We start from the raw sequence: 13,005 nt of genomic DNA, 5'->3' as shown, positions 1-13,005 counted from the left end.
CTCATACTGGCAGTTTAGTTATATTATTCAGTGCACTGAGCTGAAAAATCTCCTGTTGGGTTACAGCAGCAGTTTGCTCATCCCTTGTAATTCTTTACAAATGTTACACAAGCCAATAGACAAAAATCTAAACCCCACAGATAGTTACTGTGGGTGTTAGACTGTACCTGCCTGCATACTGTATAAAACAGGCTTTTGTAGAGAAATTACAGTTTATGCATCACACCAAAACATAGCCTGCTTTTCCAAACACACCGTGCCTGTAATCAGAGATAATTGCCTGTGCTGTGCAGTCTGGAACTCATAGCTGATTTCCAGCATTGGTAATTTGCAAAACTAGTTGTTTTCTTCCCATTTCTTCACTGATCTCTTAAACCTCTGGTGTGTTAACTCCTCAGGGATTTTCCCTGATGGTGGTGTAATTCCCATGTGCCTGCTCTCTGTATGACACAGACACATCTGCTGGACTGTCACAGTGCATTTCATTGCTTACCAGCCCGAGTGCTGATACCACCCCCATCTCTCTCTGGGGCACCCACCCTTGCTCTTTGTTTCCTTGGGTTCCTCTCTCCGTCCTGTACCTTCAGCCCAAGTCTCTCTGTCTTGAAGATACTCATTTGTTCTTGCTTTACAAGATTTGCATGTTACAAGAGGACAGAACGAGCTCCTATGGGCTGCACAACCCTGAGCTGTGTGGGGAACACGGCAGACATTTGCCTGCAGTCCAGGTCCCAGGTCATTCCTGTCCTGTTCTCCCATGCACTGTGTCCTCTGCATTCCATTTATCTTCCCTTCCCTGTCTCTTCCTGTGCTGTCTCCACAGCCGTCATCATTTCCCATCGCTGTCCGGGTTATAAACACTGGGCAGGGAAGGCAACGTTCTATTTCTGCACAGATGCAACACTCAGAGCTGCTGTGTGACCTCAGAGCTGCTGTGTCAGCACCAAGCTGGGTTAAATCGCCCCGAAATTCTCAGCGTAATTAGTGCTGCGGGAATGGGACATGCAGAACTGAGCAGGGAAACTAACACAGAGCTTGTCCAGGAGCTCATTAGAGCAATTACTCCACAGGGCTAACAAGTGTCCTGGACAGAGCCCAGGAAGAGGCCATTCCAGAACTGTCTGAGCTGTTTCTCTCTTTAGAAACAGGCACTAATTCAGACTCATCGTATCCCCCAAAGCCTTATTGTTAGAAGCCTTCATGTCAGGCCTCTGTCTAAGGTTAGTCATCAAACCCCATCCAACATTTCATGAGAGAAAGGCTGCCAGAGCCCCACAACAAGGAGCAAGGGTTGTGCCACCACTCCCAGCCCATCTGACCCATCGCTCAGACACTGCTGCCAGCAAGGAGGGACAGGCTGGATCCTGAGCCTTGGCTTGCACATGCAGCAAAATGCAGTTGTGTTCCTAAATGTGTTTGTCATTCCTTTCTCTGGGGTAATAAAACACCAGCAGCCTTTTTTTTCCTGGCTGTTTATTGTGTCTCACTTTAAAAAAAATTCTCTCCCACATATTAATTTGTCTCACCCTTTTATCTTCCCACATGTTGCCAGCTGGTTCTTCCTGTTTGCCTTTTTTACAAATCCATTTAAAGGTTCTTTATTTAGTGTTTTCTCTGGGAATTGTTTTCCTCCACCAGAAGGGTGTGGAGAGTCCAGCAGAGCCTGGCTTTCAAAATTCCTGCTTTGGTATTATTTGAGAAAACTTGTTGTCCTTGATTTTATCCTGTGAGTGTGCATCTGTAATAACTCAAAGGTGTTGTGTAGTACATTATACTATGTGATATATTATATTATATTATATTATATTATATTATATTATATTATCACACGCCTGCTTTAGTGAAGACTCCCATTTCTTTCTGAGGTCTCTCTTGGTAGCAGACTGTCAGTCAGACAGGCCCTGAGACTCCCTCCCTGCCCTCTGCCCAGCCTCCCTGGATGTTTCTTTCCTCACCACCTTCTGCTTCATGTCTTGGCTCATGCTTCCTCCTCTGGTAGCAAATATCCCTTTGCACAACATTGTCTGGTCCTTTTCCTCCACCCTCCATCCCCATCCTCAGCCTCTGAGTTCAGATGGAGCACTGATGGGAACATGGCTTTTTTTCCTTTTTTCCTGTAGTGATATCTGTGTGGATGGAGATTGAAGGTGGATTCGTAACATTTTTTTTAATACTTGTATATTGATTACTTGTCAAAATTATTTCTCAGGTTCAAGGCTGTGTCAGCAGGAGTAAAGTTTTATTGGAGACAAGCCTTGGTCGCTGTTAGAGAACTGCCACAACCCAGGGGAGCCTGAGCGAGGGGCAGTGGTGGGATCAGAGCGGGGTGGCCGGGAGGTGCCATCCTGCGGAGTCCCTCTGACTGCTGCTGGAGCACAACTGAGAACTCCCAGGTTATTTTTGCCTTGTTTTTCCAAATGACTTATTCTTCAGAGAGCTCCTCAGGGGATGTGCAGTGGGGCTGGCAGGGACTCTCTGGTCTGCAGTGACCTGAAGGAGAGTGGGAAGAATCACTTTTTCAGGGAGGTCTGCATCCTGTGCCTTTCTCTTACACCCCTTTGCTTTTGTACTGATCTTTCTCTTCCCCTCTTCTCCCCAGCTTTGCTAAATTTTTTCCGTGTTGAAAGACTTGCGACTGAATGATTCCCCTGCCAGTTCCTCATTCCCATGTTGTGCAGAAAGTCTTATTTAAACACACATTTACTGCTGGGCACCCCCCAGGGTCAAACATAATTTCTGTGCTGAGGTGTATAAATAAATATCCCATAGCTGTATCCCCTGCACTGCTTCCCACCATCCCTTGCCACTGCTTCCCAGCACAGCCCAGTTAATCCCAGTGCCCTACCACCAACAGTCACAGCTGTGATCCTGAGTGTCTGGCTCCAGCCCAGCCGCTCTCCAGGGCAAAGCCCCTCCAGCCACTCTTCATCACCCAGGAAAGGGTCATCCACCTTGGAGACCTCTCATGCTCCTGTTCCCAGGTTCCCAGCACTAAAGAGGCAGCTCATGGTCCCACTTCCCCAGAGGCCCCCTCACCTGGCAGACCCTGGCCCGCGCAGGGCTCAGGGCAGGCAGGGCTGGCACAGGCTGGCTTTCAGCCCCGCGCTTCTCCCGGCTGATGTGGCACCGACTCCTCTTCCCGCCGACCCTCTGAGGAAAGAGACAGCTCTGGACACCCAGGCCCCCGGCACTCCCACCCTGAAGATCTCCCCCTGCCCTGCTCACTGGCTTTAGCTCTGTCTCTTCAGTCACAGCTGCTGTTCCCCCTCCCAGCCCCGAAGGTCAGCTGCAGCCACCATCCACCCCCTCCCACCTGGCTTTTGGCAGCTGATGCTTTTCCACCTGACTCTAAGGATTACCCCGGGCAAGCACTAACAGTGCCACTCCAACCCTTGCAATAGGTATTTTGGAATAAAAACTGACTTTTCATGTAACTAATTTAGGACTGGAGAGTCCAGGGGAGCCCACGTCAGGGCACACCATTCCAAAGCCTCCTTTTCCAACAAAACAGAAGGAGTAGGTGGGTGCTCAGGCCAGTTTTGTGTGTGTGCAGCCATGTCTGGGATTAACAGCCTGGCTGTTTCAAAACCTCAGTCAATGGGAGGCAGAGCCAGCTGCTTTGCATACAAATTAAATGTTCCAAAACTTTAATTAAAATTGTTGTGTGAAACTGAAAATGTTTAGATAATTTATTGTTTCAGTTAATTTAGCTGCTAGTCCCTAATCCTGTCTCACCTGGCAAGCCAATAAAACTCAGTTACATGACTGTTTGTAGGAGACCTTGCCCAGCGCCTGGTGAAGTTGCCTTTAAAGAGCTGCTGAACTGTGCCAGGGACTGGGACAGCTTTGGGGGCTCTCCCAGCCCCTTCCCTGGCCCAAGAATGGTCTTTGGTGTACTCCCTGGACATTTATTAGAGCCAAATCCTCAGATGCCTTATGGCTTGCTAATCAGCCCTGTCTGGTAACAGGTCAGCACTGGTTCCTCACCACAGTGTTGCTTTTACTACCAGGACCACGAATTTTCATATCCCTGCAAGGCAAAGCACAGAGATTTTGGGGTGCCCAGCTCTGTTTGCGTACATGATGTCGTGCTGGCCACCCTCCAGCAGGCAGTGGTAGGTCTGGATCTCCTGCTCCAAGCGACACTTGACGTCCAGGAGGGTCTTGTATTCCTGGTTCTGGCACTCCATTTCTGCTCGGATCTCAGCCAGCCGTTGCTCCACGCAGGAGATCTGGTTCTGCAGCTCAGCCAGGTATTTGTTGTAGCGACATTCGGTCTCCGTCAAAGAGGATTCCAGGTTTTCTTTCTGAGAATAGAACGAGCACACAGGTGCCTGGGTTTGCTGTGGATACAACCTTGGTCGTGAGAGCTGGAGCTGTGAATCGTCGTGGCATCACCTACCATGGTGAGCTGGGCTTGTACGTTGATCTCCAGGGCCTGCAGCTGACGTCTCAGCTCAGTGACCTGCTTGTTGCTTGACTCGATCTCCTGGCTGCTTGTGACAACCTCCAGATTCACCTCCTCTACCTGCAAGGTCAGAAAAGAGCAGCCCTTTCCTCACCTCCCCGGTGCATCTCGTGGTGGCCAGGTCCTCCCCACACCCCGCAGCACCCTGAGCATGTCCAAGGCTGACACCCTGTTTATTCCATTCTGACCCTGTGACACCATGTGGTGGCCCCTCTGCCACAGACAGGACACAGAAATCGGGCAGTACAGTTAGATCTGTGCATGTCTGTGACTCATCCCTCATTTTTCTCTTTCCCCCCACAGCCAGGGCTGGGTCCCACTCTGCGTGGACGTGGTACCTTGCAGGCGTACCACTGTTCCGTCTCTTTGCGGTTGCGCTCCATCAGGGTCTCATACTGGCACCGCAGATCCTCCAGGATCTTCCTCAGGTCTGGGCCAGGGCAGGCATTGACCTCCACACTCACATCCCCAGTTGCCTGTTTCCTCAGACAGCTCATTTCCTGCAGGGAGTATGTGACCATATCAGTAATATCCATCCACCCTTGGGGGGGCTTTCCTTCTTCTTCTTAATTCCCTAAGAGAGCTGACCTCCTCGTGGTTGGTCTTTAGGCAGCACATCTCCTCCGTCAGAGCCTCACACTGCAGCTGCAGGTCGGTCTTGCAGCTGGCCAGCTGGTCCAGGACGGGCCGGAGGTTGCAAATGTCAGCATCCACGTTCTGCCGGAGACCACACTCGGTCTCGTACCTTAAACCACAGGCAGCAAAGAAAGGTCAGCATGTCAGCAAAGCAGGGCAAGGCCTTCACTTGGGGGAAAAAATTTAGGATCAAGTTCTTTCGCTTCAGACATGCAGTGCTATGAACATTGTCAGTGGTATCAGAGATCTGCATTTTACTCTGCAGTGTGACAGGCAAAGAGTTGGGATTTCCCCATCACCACCCCTCACCTGCCCTTCCATGGGCCAGCAGGGGACTGTACTCACTTCACCCTGAAGTCATCAGCAGTCATCCTGTTGTTATCAATGTTCAGAAGGATTTTGTTAGTCTCCATGGCTGCACACAGGATCTGGAAAAGAAAACATAAGGAGAATACGTGGGCTTGCAGCTTCCTCTGGCTCCAGAAGACCATGGAGGAAACACCTACCTGGGGTGTTTTATAATCATTCCATATATTGAGGTTATTAATCAGTTATGTGGCATCACAGCAGAGAAACCCATATGCCAGGTGGGTGGACCCAGCCTTGCTGAAGCATCAGTGCTGAGTAAATGCAGTCCCCCTCCCACAGACCATCATTTCATATAAACCCTGGCTTCGCCTGCCCCTCCAGAGCCACTGCCTCTGCCCTTCAACAGGGCTCTGTGCACGTGTGAAAGCAAAGCCCAAAGAAATATTAGGATTTTCTTGACAAACAAGTATTTACCTGATTCTGAAGGTCTTCAATTTCCTTGTGGTAGCAGCTGTAGTCCCGTGGCTCACAGCTGGGCCCTACCTTGGCGTACCACTCCCTGATCTTGCACTCCAGGTCGGCATTGTCCCCCTCCAGGAGCCGCACCTTGTCCAGGTACGAGGCCAAGCGGTCGTTGAGGTTCTGCATCGTCGCCTTCTCATTGTTAGCGAACAGGATCCCATCCCCGCAGCCAGCGCCAGCCCTGGGGAAGCCACCACCACCTCGAGTGCAGATGCCTCCACCGCTGAATCCCAGGGCAGAACAAGCCCTCTGGGTGGCTCCGAAGCTCCCACCAGCTGCACTGCCAGTGCTCAGCTGCTTCCCGAGTAATCCCTCGCTCACACTGCCACCGGAGAAGCTGCCAACCACAGCACCCAAGTCATAGGCAGCGTGTCTCCCCGAGGAGGCAGAGGAGACCCTCCTGCCAGTGCCAGCCGCGTTGCTGCCCGCACTGCCCCTGCCCTGGGCGCAGGTGGTGACGACCTGCCTGACAGCACAGCTCATGGTGCGGGTGCAGAGCCGACAGAGCACAAGGCAAGTGCTCAGGTCGCTGCAGGATCCGACTGTGATCCCTCTGTCCCCTGGTCCTCTATTTATACCAGTCCCTGTGGATTGTGCCACTGGAGAAGGGTTGTTTATTCTTCCTCCTTGTGACCTGGCTAGGAGGTGATTTTTTTTTTCAGCCGGAAATAATTCCCCAAAGGCGTTTGTCTCCAGAAATCCCACAACAGAAAGATGCTTTGGTTAACAGAAGCGTGTTTCAAAACTACATCAAAAATGTTACTTCCTGAATCATCAGGTCTGACTTGTGATGACAACTCAACAACAGTGACACAAAAACCCGACGATACCCAAGAGTGCCCGGGGAATGAAACACCACAGCAATTATACATCCCTGGCATGGGCGAGTCTACACGGAAAGTGAAAGGTGTGGGAAAGGCATCCTATCTGATGGAGCCTGTTCGACCCCTTTGTGACCAGAAGCGAGGGTGTCCCCTCACTCAGCTGGCCTCAGTCTCTGGGACCAGGGCCACGAGACCACTCTGGGCCATGTGGCAAGGGTCTGTTCTGTTCCACGTGGCCATCGGTGGAGTGAGGCCCTGGTCTGGGTCATTAGACCTCAAATGCTCTAGGAGAGCACAGAGGAATATTGCACTGGAATGTACCAAGGCTGGGTTGTCCCTTCTCTTTATTCTACATCCATCAAAACATCCCTTTGCAGAGGTCTGGGTTGCTTTGCTGCTTTCAAGGGTAGACAAAATAGTCAAATATTTATCCAAAATACCAAAGGGTATTTCCTGGGCACCGAACATGCAGTTCACTGAATATTCACTGCCACACAGGATATTTCATAAGGTTTCTGAAACAGTAATGTGGAGAATTTCAGGAGATGCATGACCCTACAGAGGTCTGATCCAGTTCCAACCAGCACCATGAAAACTCCCCAAACACAAACTAGGTGTTAAATTTAGAAAGGACAAAAGAAAAGATCTTTTAAAAAGTTTATTAAACTTATTATTTAGTACTGGAATGCTGAATTGAGGAAGAATGAAAATAATTAAAATATTTTGTCATCTAAATCTTTCATTTTATTAATAACATTAATATAGCCATGCTAATATTGGCTGGCTCTCACCCACGTGTGGTTCAGCTGTGGGTTTGGCATCCAGGTCACCTGGACACGTGTCATAAAGAATGTGTCAGGTGCAGCCTGGCTCACAAATATTGCTTCTGCCATTTGGGCAAGTTCATTAAGCTTGATTTTATCTTGACACTGCAAATCCAGCACTCCTGAACTGTGGGGTGGTTCTGTGGGTGCCCATCCTTTGTTAGAGCCATCATCAGGAAGCGAAGCTGGTGCCAGGGTGCTCTGGTGCCGCAGCGGTGGCCAAGCCCTGCCCGGAGCCAGGGATCAGGGTCAGGCAGGGCTGCCTGGAGCCCACCTGCAGCCTGGCCACAATCATTCCTTTTTCCATCAAAGAATTATAAAATTACTGCTGAGAAAACATTTAATTTCATTTAATCGAGATTTATGTGGTCCTTCATTTTCAAAGGGCAGGTTGGACGGGGCTTGGAGCAACGTGACCTAGTGGGAGGTGTCCCTGCCCATGGCAGGGGGGTAGAATGAGATGGTCTTTATGGTTCCTCCCAACTCAAACCATCCTGTGACTGTGTGATTTTTTTTCAACGAGGAAAAAACCCACAATGCATAGAGGGCTTTTCTCCAATTACTGCAAAGTAAGCAGAGATGTCCATGTTTCTTTCTTACTTTTGGAACTGCAGACCTTACCAAAGGTGATGAGAATTTCTACAGCTTTTGTAAAGGAGAACAGTGATTTCACTCATTATTTTCCTGGAATTGTGTGTTCTTCATGGCAGCTCTTTTCCTTTCCAAAATTCAAATTTTTTTTTAAAACCAGCTCTTGCTTTTACATGAGAACAGACCTCAAGCCCTGCCAGAAGTCACAGGCGTCATTTTATTAAAGTGATTTTCACTTTGTGATGAGGAGATCTGATGATGATGGGATCTCCATGCCTAATGGAAGGCTCTTTCCAGAATTAACTTTGATTGACTTCCTGGCTGGAGTCTACAGATGGAAATTTACTCCCCACATCCTTGCAGGCAGCCAGGGGCGATGCTCTGATGCGCTGTCCTTGGCTGACTTGGGAGCCCCTCGAAGGCAACGCTGTGCCCCAAGGGAGGAAGAGGAGCAGAGGAATGACAGGGGAGCAGAGGAATGACGGCACACGAGGATCTCCCGCGGGCATTTCAGGAACAGCAGCGCAGGTCTGACCAGGAAAAATTACTACTTCAAGTAACAAATGAGCAGAAGAACCTCCCCCAGGTGAAGGTGTTGCTCCCACATAATAAGCTTTGTAAAAAATAGAAAGGAAGGGATTATACTTCAGGTTTCTGTCAGCGTCCTGGACTGTGTGATGGAGAGTGGGGTGGTGGCAGAGGATGGATGTGCTGGAGTTATTCCCGAGAGTCCTCTACAGCAGAATTATCAGACTCAACAGGGCAATGGAAATGAGGAAGATTAGATTTCCCTGGAGGGAAATCCTTTGGGAGTCTCAGGATATTTTTTAAGGCTTAAGACTGTTTCTTAGGCTAATGCAGATGAAGTATAATGTGCCCCCTAGAAGGAGATCCAGCATTTCACGTTATTACAAATACTCCCTGAACCACCAGCTGTTTTCACATCCAAGAGGACTTCCCTGGGGACTCGATGACTCAGACAAGGCACCAAACCCCAAGTACCTGCTGGTGCCCAGGCACAGGGAGGGCCAGGAGAGGAGCTGGAGCCAGGCACTGCCAGCACCCGCCAGCCTGGGCAGGGAGAGGCTCATCCCGAGGCAGCCCGAGCTCCTCTCTGCTCACTGTCAGCTGAATTTCCATGTTACACCTATGGAAAATCCTGGTGTTCTCAATTTACAAACTATTTACAAAGTATTTACAAAGTATTTGCTTATCTGGCTGGTGATGTACCTGTCACGCCACTTTCTGTCAGCCTGTTATTGGCTGTACTGACACTGATCTCCATTTCACTAGTGACACCAGGTGCTCCAGGGTCTGATCCCAGCTTTGCAAGTCGCTCCAGGCAAATCGTTCAGCTCCTCCAAGCCTCAATTTCATGCTTTGTAGGATGGAAACAATAATAACAACAATCCTCCTCCTCGAGGGCATTGTAAAAACAACTGTCTGAGAAGCACATGGGGCTTTAAAGATTGGAAAGATGATACTTATTTCAGTATTATTCATTGTCAATGTTCTTGCTATTTCATATTACTCTTGACACAGGCACATCCCATAGATTTCTCTCTGTGTCTCAGTCAAGAAATACCTTCCAAGGACATTCACAGTTTCCATTTTGCATTTTGTTTTCCATTAAAGTTTCACCATCATTCACTGAGGACTTGCCTCTGTAACTCCCAGCTGAATCCTAACGAGGCTTTTCTTCCTGTGCTTGCAGCTTGCAGCAAATCTGAAAAATGCTCTCCAAAACCAGTGTTTGTCCATCTCTTGGAGAGACAATTTGTCCATGTTTCACAGACACAAATGTGCGTAGCAAAGCGTAAATAACAAGCAATAGGTTACGTAATAGCTCTGTGGTATTTTCCTTCTTTAGAGCACTGTAAAGTCTCACCGGGATCACTTGTGCTGAGCTTGGACTTTGCTCTTGCCTGCCATAACAGCGTTACACTGAGCTGTATGTGGAATTAAAGCCTTTTTCATTGATGCAAATATACGTTGATGAATATCCCTGATACGATCCTCCCAGGGGAACTGAATCCATTGACTACAAACCAGGTTCTTCCATCAGCTCTCCCACCTGTTCTCCCAGCTCTCCTCAGGATTTCATCTCAGGCTGCTCCTGCTGACAGATGTAAGTATCTCAGCATGGGGTGACAGATACCAGAGATGACTAAGTGCTCTGCTGGATCAATCTCTCCCCTGTGCCCTTTTGGCTGCAGAAGGGGCCATGTCTCTGTGCTGCCAGAAGAGCCAATTACTCTTGGACTGATGTCTTCTTTTAGTATCCTACTTATACTTAATCAGTTATATTTGTTGTTTGCAGAAAGCTTTTCTGTATTCATACACTTGGGGCATTCTGCAGATGGTTCAAGACTTAAAAAGCTGCCATTTACAACTAAAATACAACAACTCTCTTCTGGTGATGCCAAAAAAAAATAAACAAACCAAATAATGAGCACATGAGCAGTTTGCTCAGGATTTCCAAGCTGCAGCCTTGCCTGCTGCCAGAGAGTCTGAGATAGCTTGAGGCTCAGGTATATTTTTGCTGGATCTGGTTTTCATTTTTGAGATAGCTCTGGTTCACTTGCCCTGGAAAACTTCCTATTTCTCCAAGGAAGGTGTGTCATTCCAGCAAAGGGAGAAGCACAACACAGTCCATGAACTCTGCACTCTGCTGTGTCTCATTTCCTGCCCTTTTCTGTAATTGCTGAATGATGATACAGAACGATAGTATCTCACACTCCCTTGTCTGGAAAGACCTGGCAGGTTCCCCACTTCTTCGATCTCCTTTCCTCTCCGTTGCCTGTCCTGTCATGCCCAGCGTGACATCATCAGCTCTTTCCAAACTTGCTGGGGCCAGGGAGCACCCTGGGAAGTGCTCAATGGGACCATAACGCTTTGGGGAGACTGAGGGAGAATGAATGAATCACCCAAATGATGAGCGAGCTGAGCCTCAGCTGCAGGAGCCTCTTGTCTTTTGTTATAAGGGAAGCTGATTTAATGCAAACTGTTCCCTTTCCCTTTGATCTGAGCCCCAAATCTGTATCCTTCAGGTGTGGGATGAACATAAGCCCATGGACAGGGCTCCCAGCTACCATAGACTAGAAAGCATGAAGCTGGATCGAAGTGATTCCATCGGGTTTTGGATTTAAAACAATTTCCTCTCCTCTCTGGCCGTCCCTCTGTCGCTCTCCAGCAGGCGAGTGGGCACAGGCACAGCCAGAACCTGCTGATGCCCAGCTGTGTCACTAATCCTGAGCGGCAGCTCAGCCTCAGGCGGCGTTTCTACCTCACATGTTTCAGGAAGGGTTTCAGCAGTGATCTGCTACACACAACAGCAATAAAAATTATTGCTACTCATCCCCGTGCGGATTAAGCAATGGTTACTTTAGTTCCTCTCAATTGCAGCCCTGGGGCAGCATGAATAGCCCTGTAAAATTTTTCATACCTGATAGTGTGATTTAAAGGCAGTCAAAGGAGACAGCAGGCCTGTAGGGATGAGGTTTGCCAACCAGGCGGACGCTGGGCTCATGTCTCAGAGAGAACACCTGACAGCAGCAGTCTTGGTGAAGCCATCTAAGTTCAGCTTACAGGAGACGGTGACTTTTTGTGATCCCATGAGTTAGAGAACTGAGCTGTATTTTAATTATCAGTCCCATGGCACATTGACCTCAAACCTTATCTTTCCATAATTGCCTTCATTTTGTATCACACAGTTTATGTCTTAGCCAGTCCCATGTACTTACAAGCATGGAATTCATTAGAAAAAGCTGTTTCCAATTATGTTTGTCCCTGGCAGAACCCCTGTCCCTCCAGGTGGAACCCATGTCCCTCCATTCCCCTCCTCTCACTGGCTTCTTGTGGTTTCTTAGGACTTTCCCTGGCATGAACACAAAACCCTGAGGCTTTGAGGGATCACGTGTCAGTGACAGACAAGTCTGCAGTTGCAGGAGCAAGGAAAAAAGCTTTATTCAGTATGTCCAGAGACACCTGCATGGAATGAGGGCAACACAGGCAGCAAGAGCAGGTGAAGGGAGCATTCTGGGACACAGCCTGACCACGCACAGCCTCAGGCACTGCTTAGCTCAGTTTGCTGCTCTCCTGGGCCAGGGGCTGTCCTAGCGAGTGGTGAGTGCAACCTGCTCCCGGGAGGAGACCACCTTCCCGTCCTGCACCTCCTCAACGATCGTGCGCACCTGGCGGGATGATGTCATGACTGCAAAGAAAAGGGAGACAATTATCCATGGCAGGAAGGAGGGAAATTTCGTAACACATTATCAGATATTGCACATTCTTCAGGAGCTGGTGGAAATTCCACAAGGGAATGGAAAATGCTGTTTAAAACAACCCTACTTTGACTGGGAAGGGGAAAGAACCAGGCTGAGAGGAAAGGAGGGTTCTTACCATCTCTGCCAGACTGTGAGGACGTGGAGGAGGAGTACTGGGAGGAGATGCTACAAGAGAAGCACAAAACCAAAGAGATGTTAGGGACAAACATTGGTTGTTGCTGTTAGCCAGGCTCTGTGTTCAGGCAGGAGAAAAACAGAGAAGGCCCATGGAGGTAAAAGTGTTGCTCCACTTGGCCTTTCCTGAGGGACAGAGTAACCATGGCCCTTTCCAGCAGGGAAAGGGACCCAGTGCAGCATCCCACTACAGCCAGAAACCAGGGGCAGAGCACTGGGCATCCATGGCTGGTGTGAACAGAGAAACCAGCCCTGAAAGCTGTGACTGGACTGAAGCCCCAGGCATTTGGTGTCTATCACCCATCTCCTCCCACCCCCCCCCCACCCAGCAAAGCCCCTCACGCACTGGGCGTCCTCGCCCTCCAGGAGCC

At 49.2% G+C, this 13,005-nt stretch overlaps 1 protein-coding gene across 3 annotated transcripts in view; it reads right to left on the bottom strand.

Annotated features, from left to right (window-relative positions):
• Window positions 1-2,222: 2,222 nt before the first annotated feature.
• Window positions 2,223-13,005, bottom strand: part of LOC121664549 (keratin, type I cytoskeletal 13-like) — a 28,951-nt gene continuing 18,168 nt past the window's right edge. The window contains exons 3-11 of one of the 3 annotated variants that reach the window (XM_042027915.1): window positions 8,752-8,758; window positions 5,888-6,070; window positions 5,450-5,532; window positions 5,057-5,213; window positions 4,807-4,968; window positions 4,403-4,528; window positions 4,081-4,307; window positions 3,037-3,150; window positions 2,223-2,490 (exon numbers count right to left, since the gene is read on the bottom strand). In XM_042027915.1, the coding sequence (XP_041883849.1) occupies window positions 3,063-3,150; window positions 4,081-4,307; window positions 4,403-4,528; window positions 4,807-4,968; window positions 5,057-5,213; window positions 5,450-5,532; window positions 5,888-6,061 (1,017 nt within the window). In that variant the 5' untranslated portion in view covers window positions 6,062-6,070; window positions 8,752-8,758 and the 3' untranslated portion in view covers window positions 2,223-2,490; window positions 3,037-3,062. Of the gene's footprint in view, window positions 2,491-3,036; window positions 3,151-4,080; window positions 4,308-4,402; window positions 4,529-4,806; window positions 4,969-5,056; window positions 5,214-5,449; window positions 5,533-5,887; window positions 6,486-8,751; window positions 8,759-13,005 lie in introns of those variants that run through there. The other 2 variants (XM_042027916.1, XM_042027914.1) reach the window with 2 other exon arrangements.

This window comes from Corvus kubaryi, unplaced genomic scaffold (genome assembly GCF_017639235.1).
Source record: "Corvus kubaryi isolate FWS band 111438036 unplaced genomic scaffold, C.kubaryi_AGA036_p1.0 37301, whole genome shotgun sequence".
Taxonomy (NCBI): Eukaryota; Metazoa; Chordata; class Aves; order Passeriformes; family Corvidae; genus Corvus; species Corvus kubaryi.
Note: the sequence above shows the minus strand (reverse complement) of the source record. Positions and strands in the feature narration are given on the sequence as shown.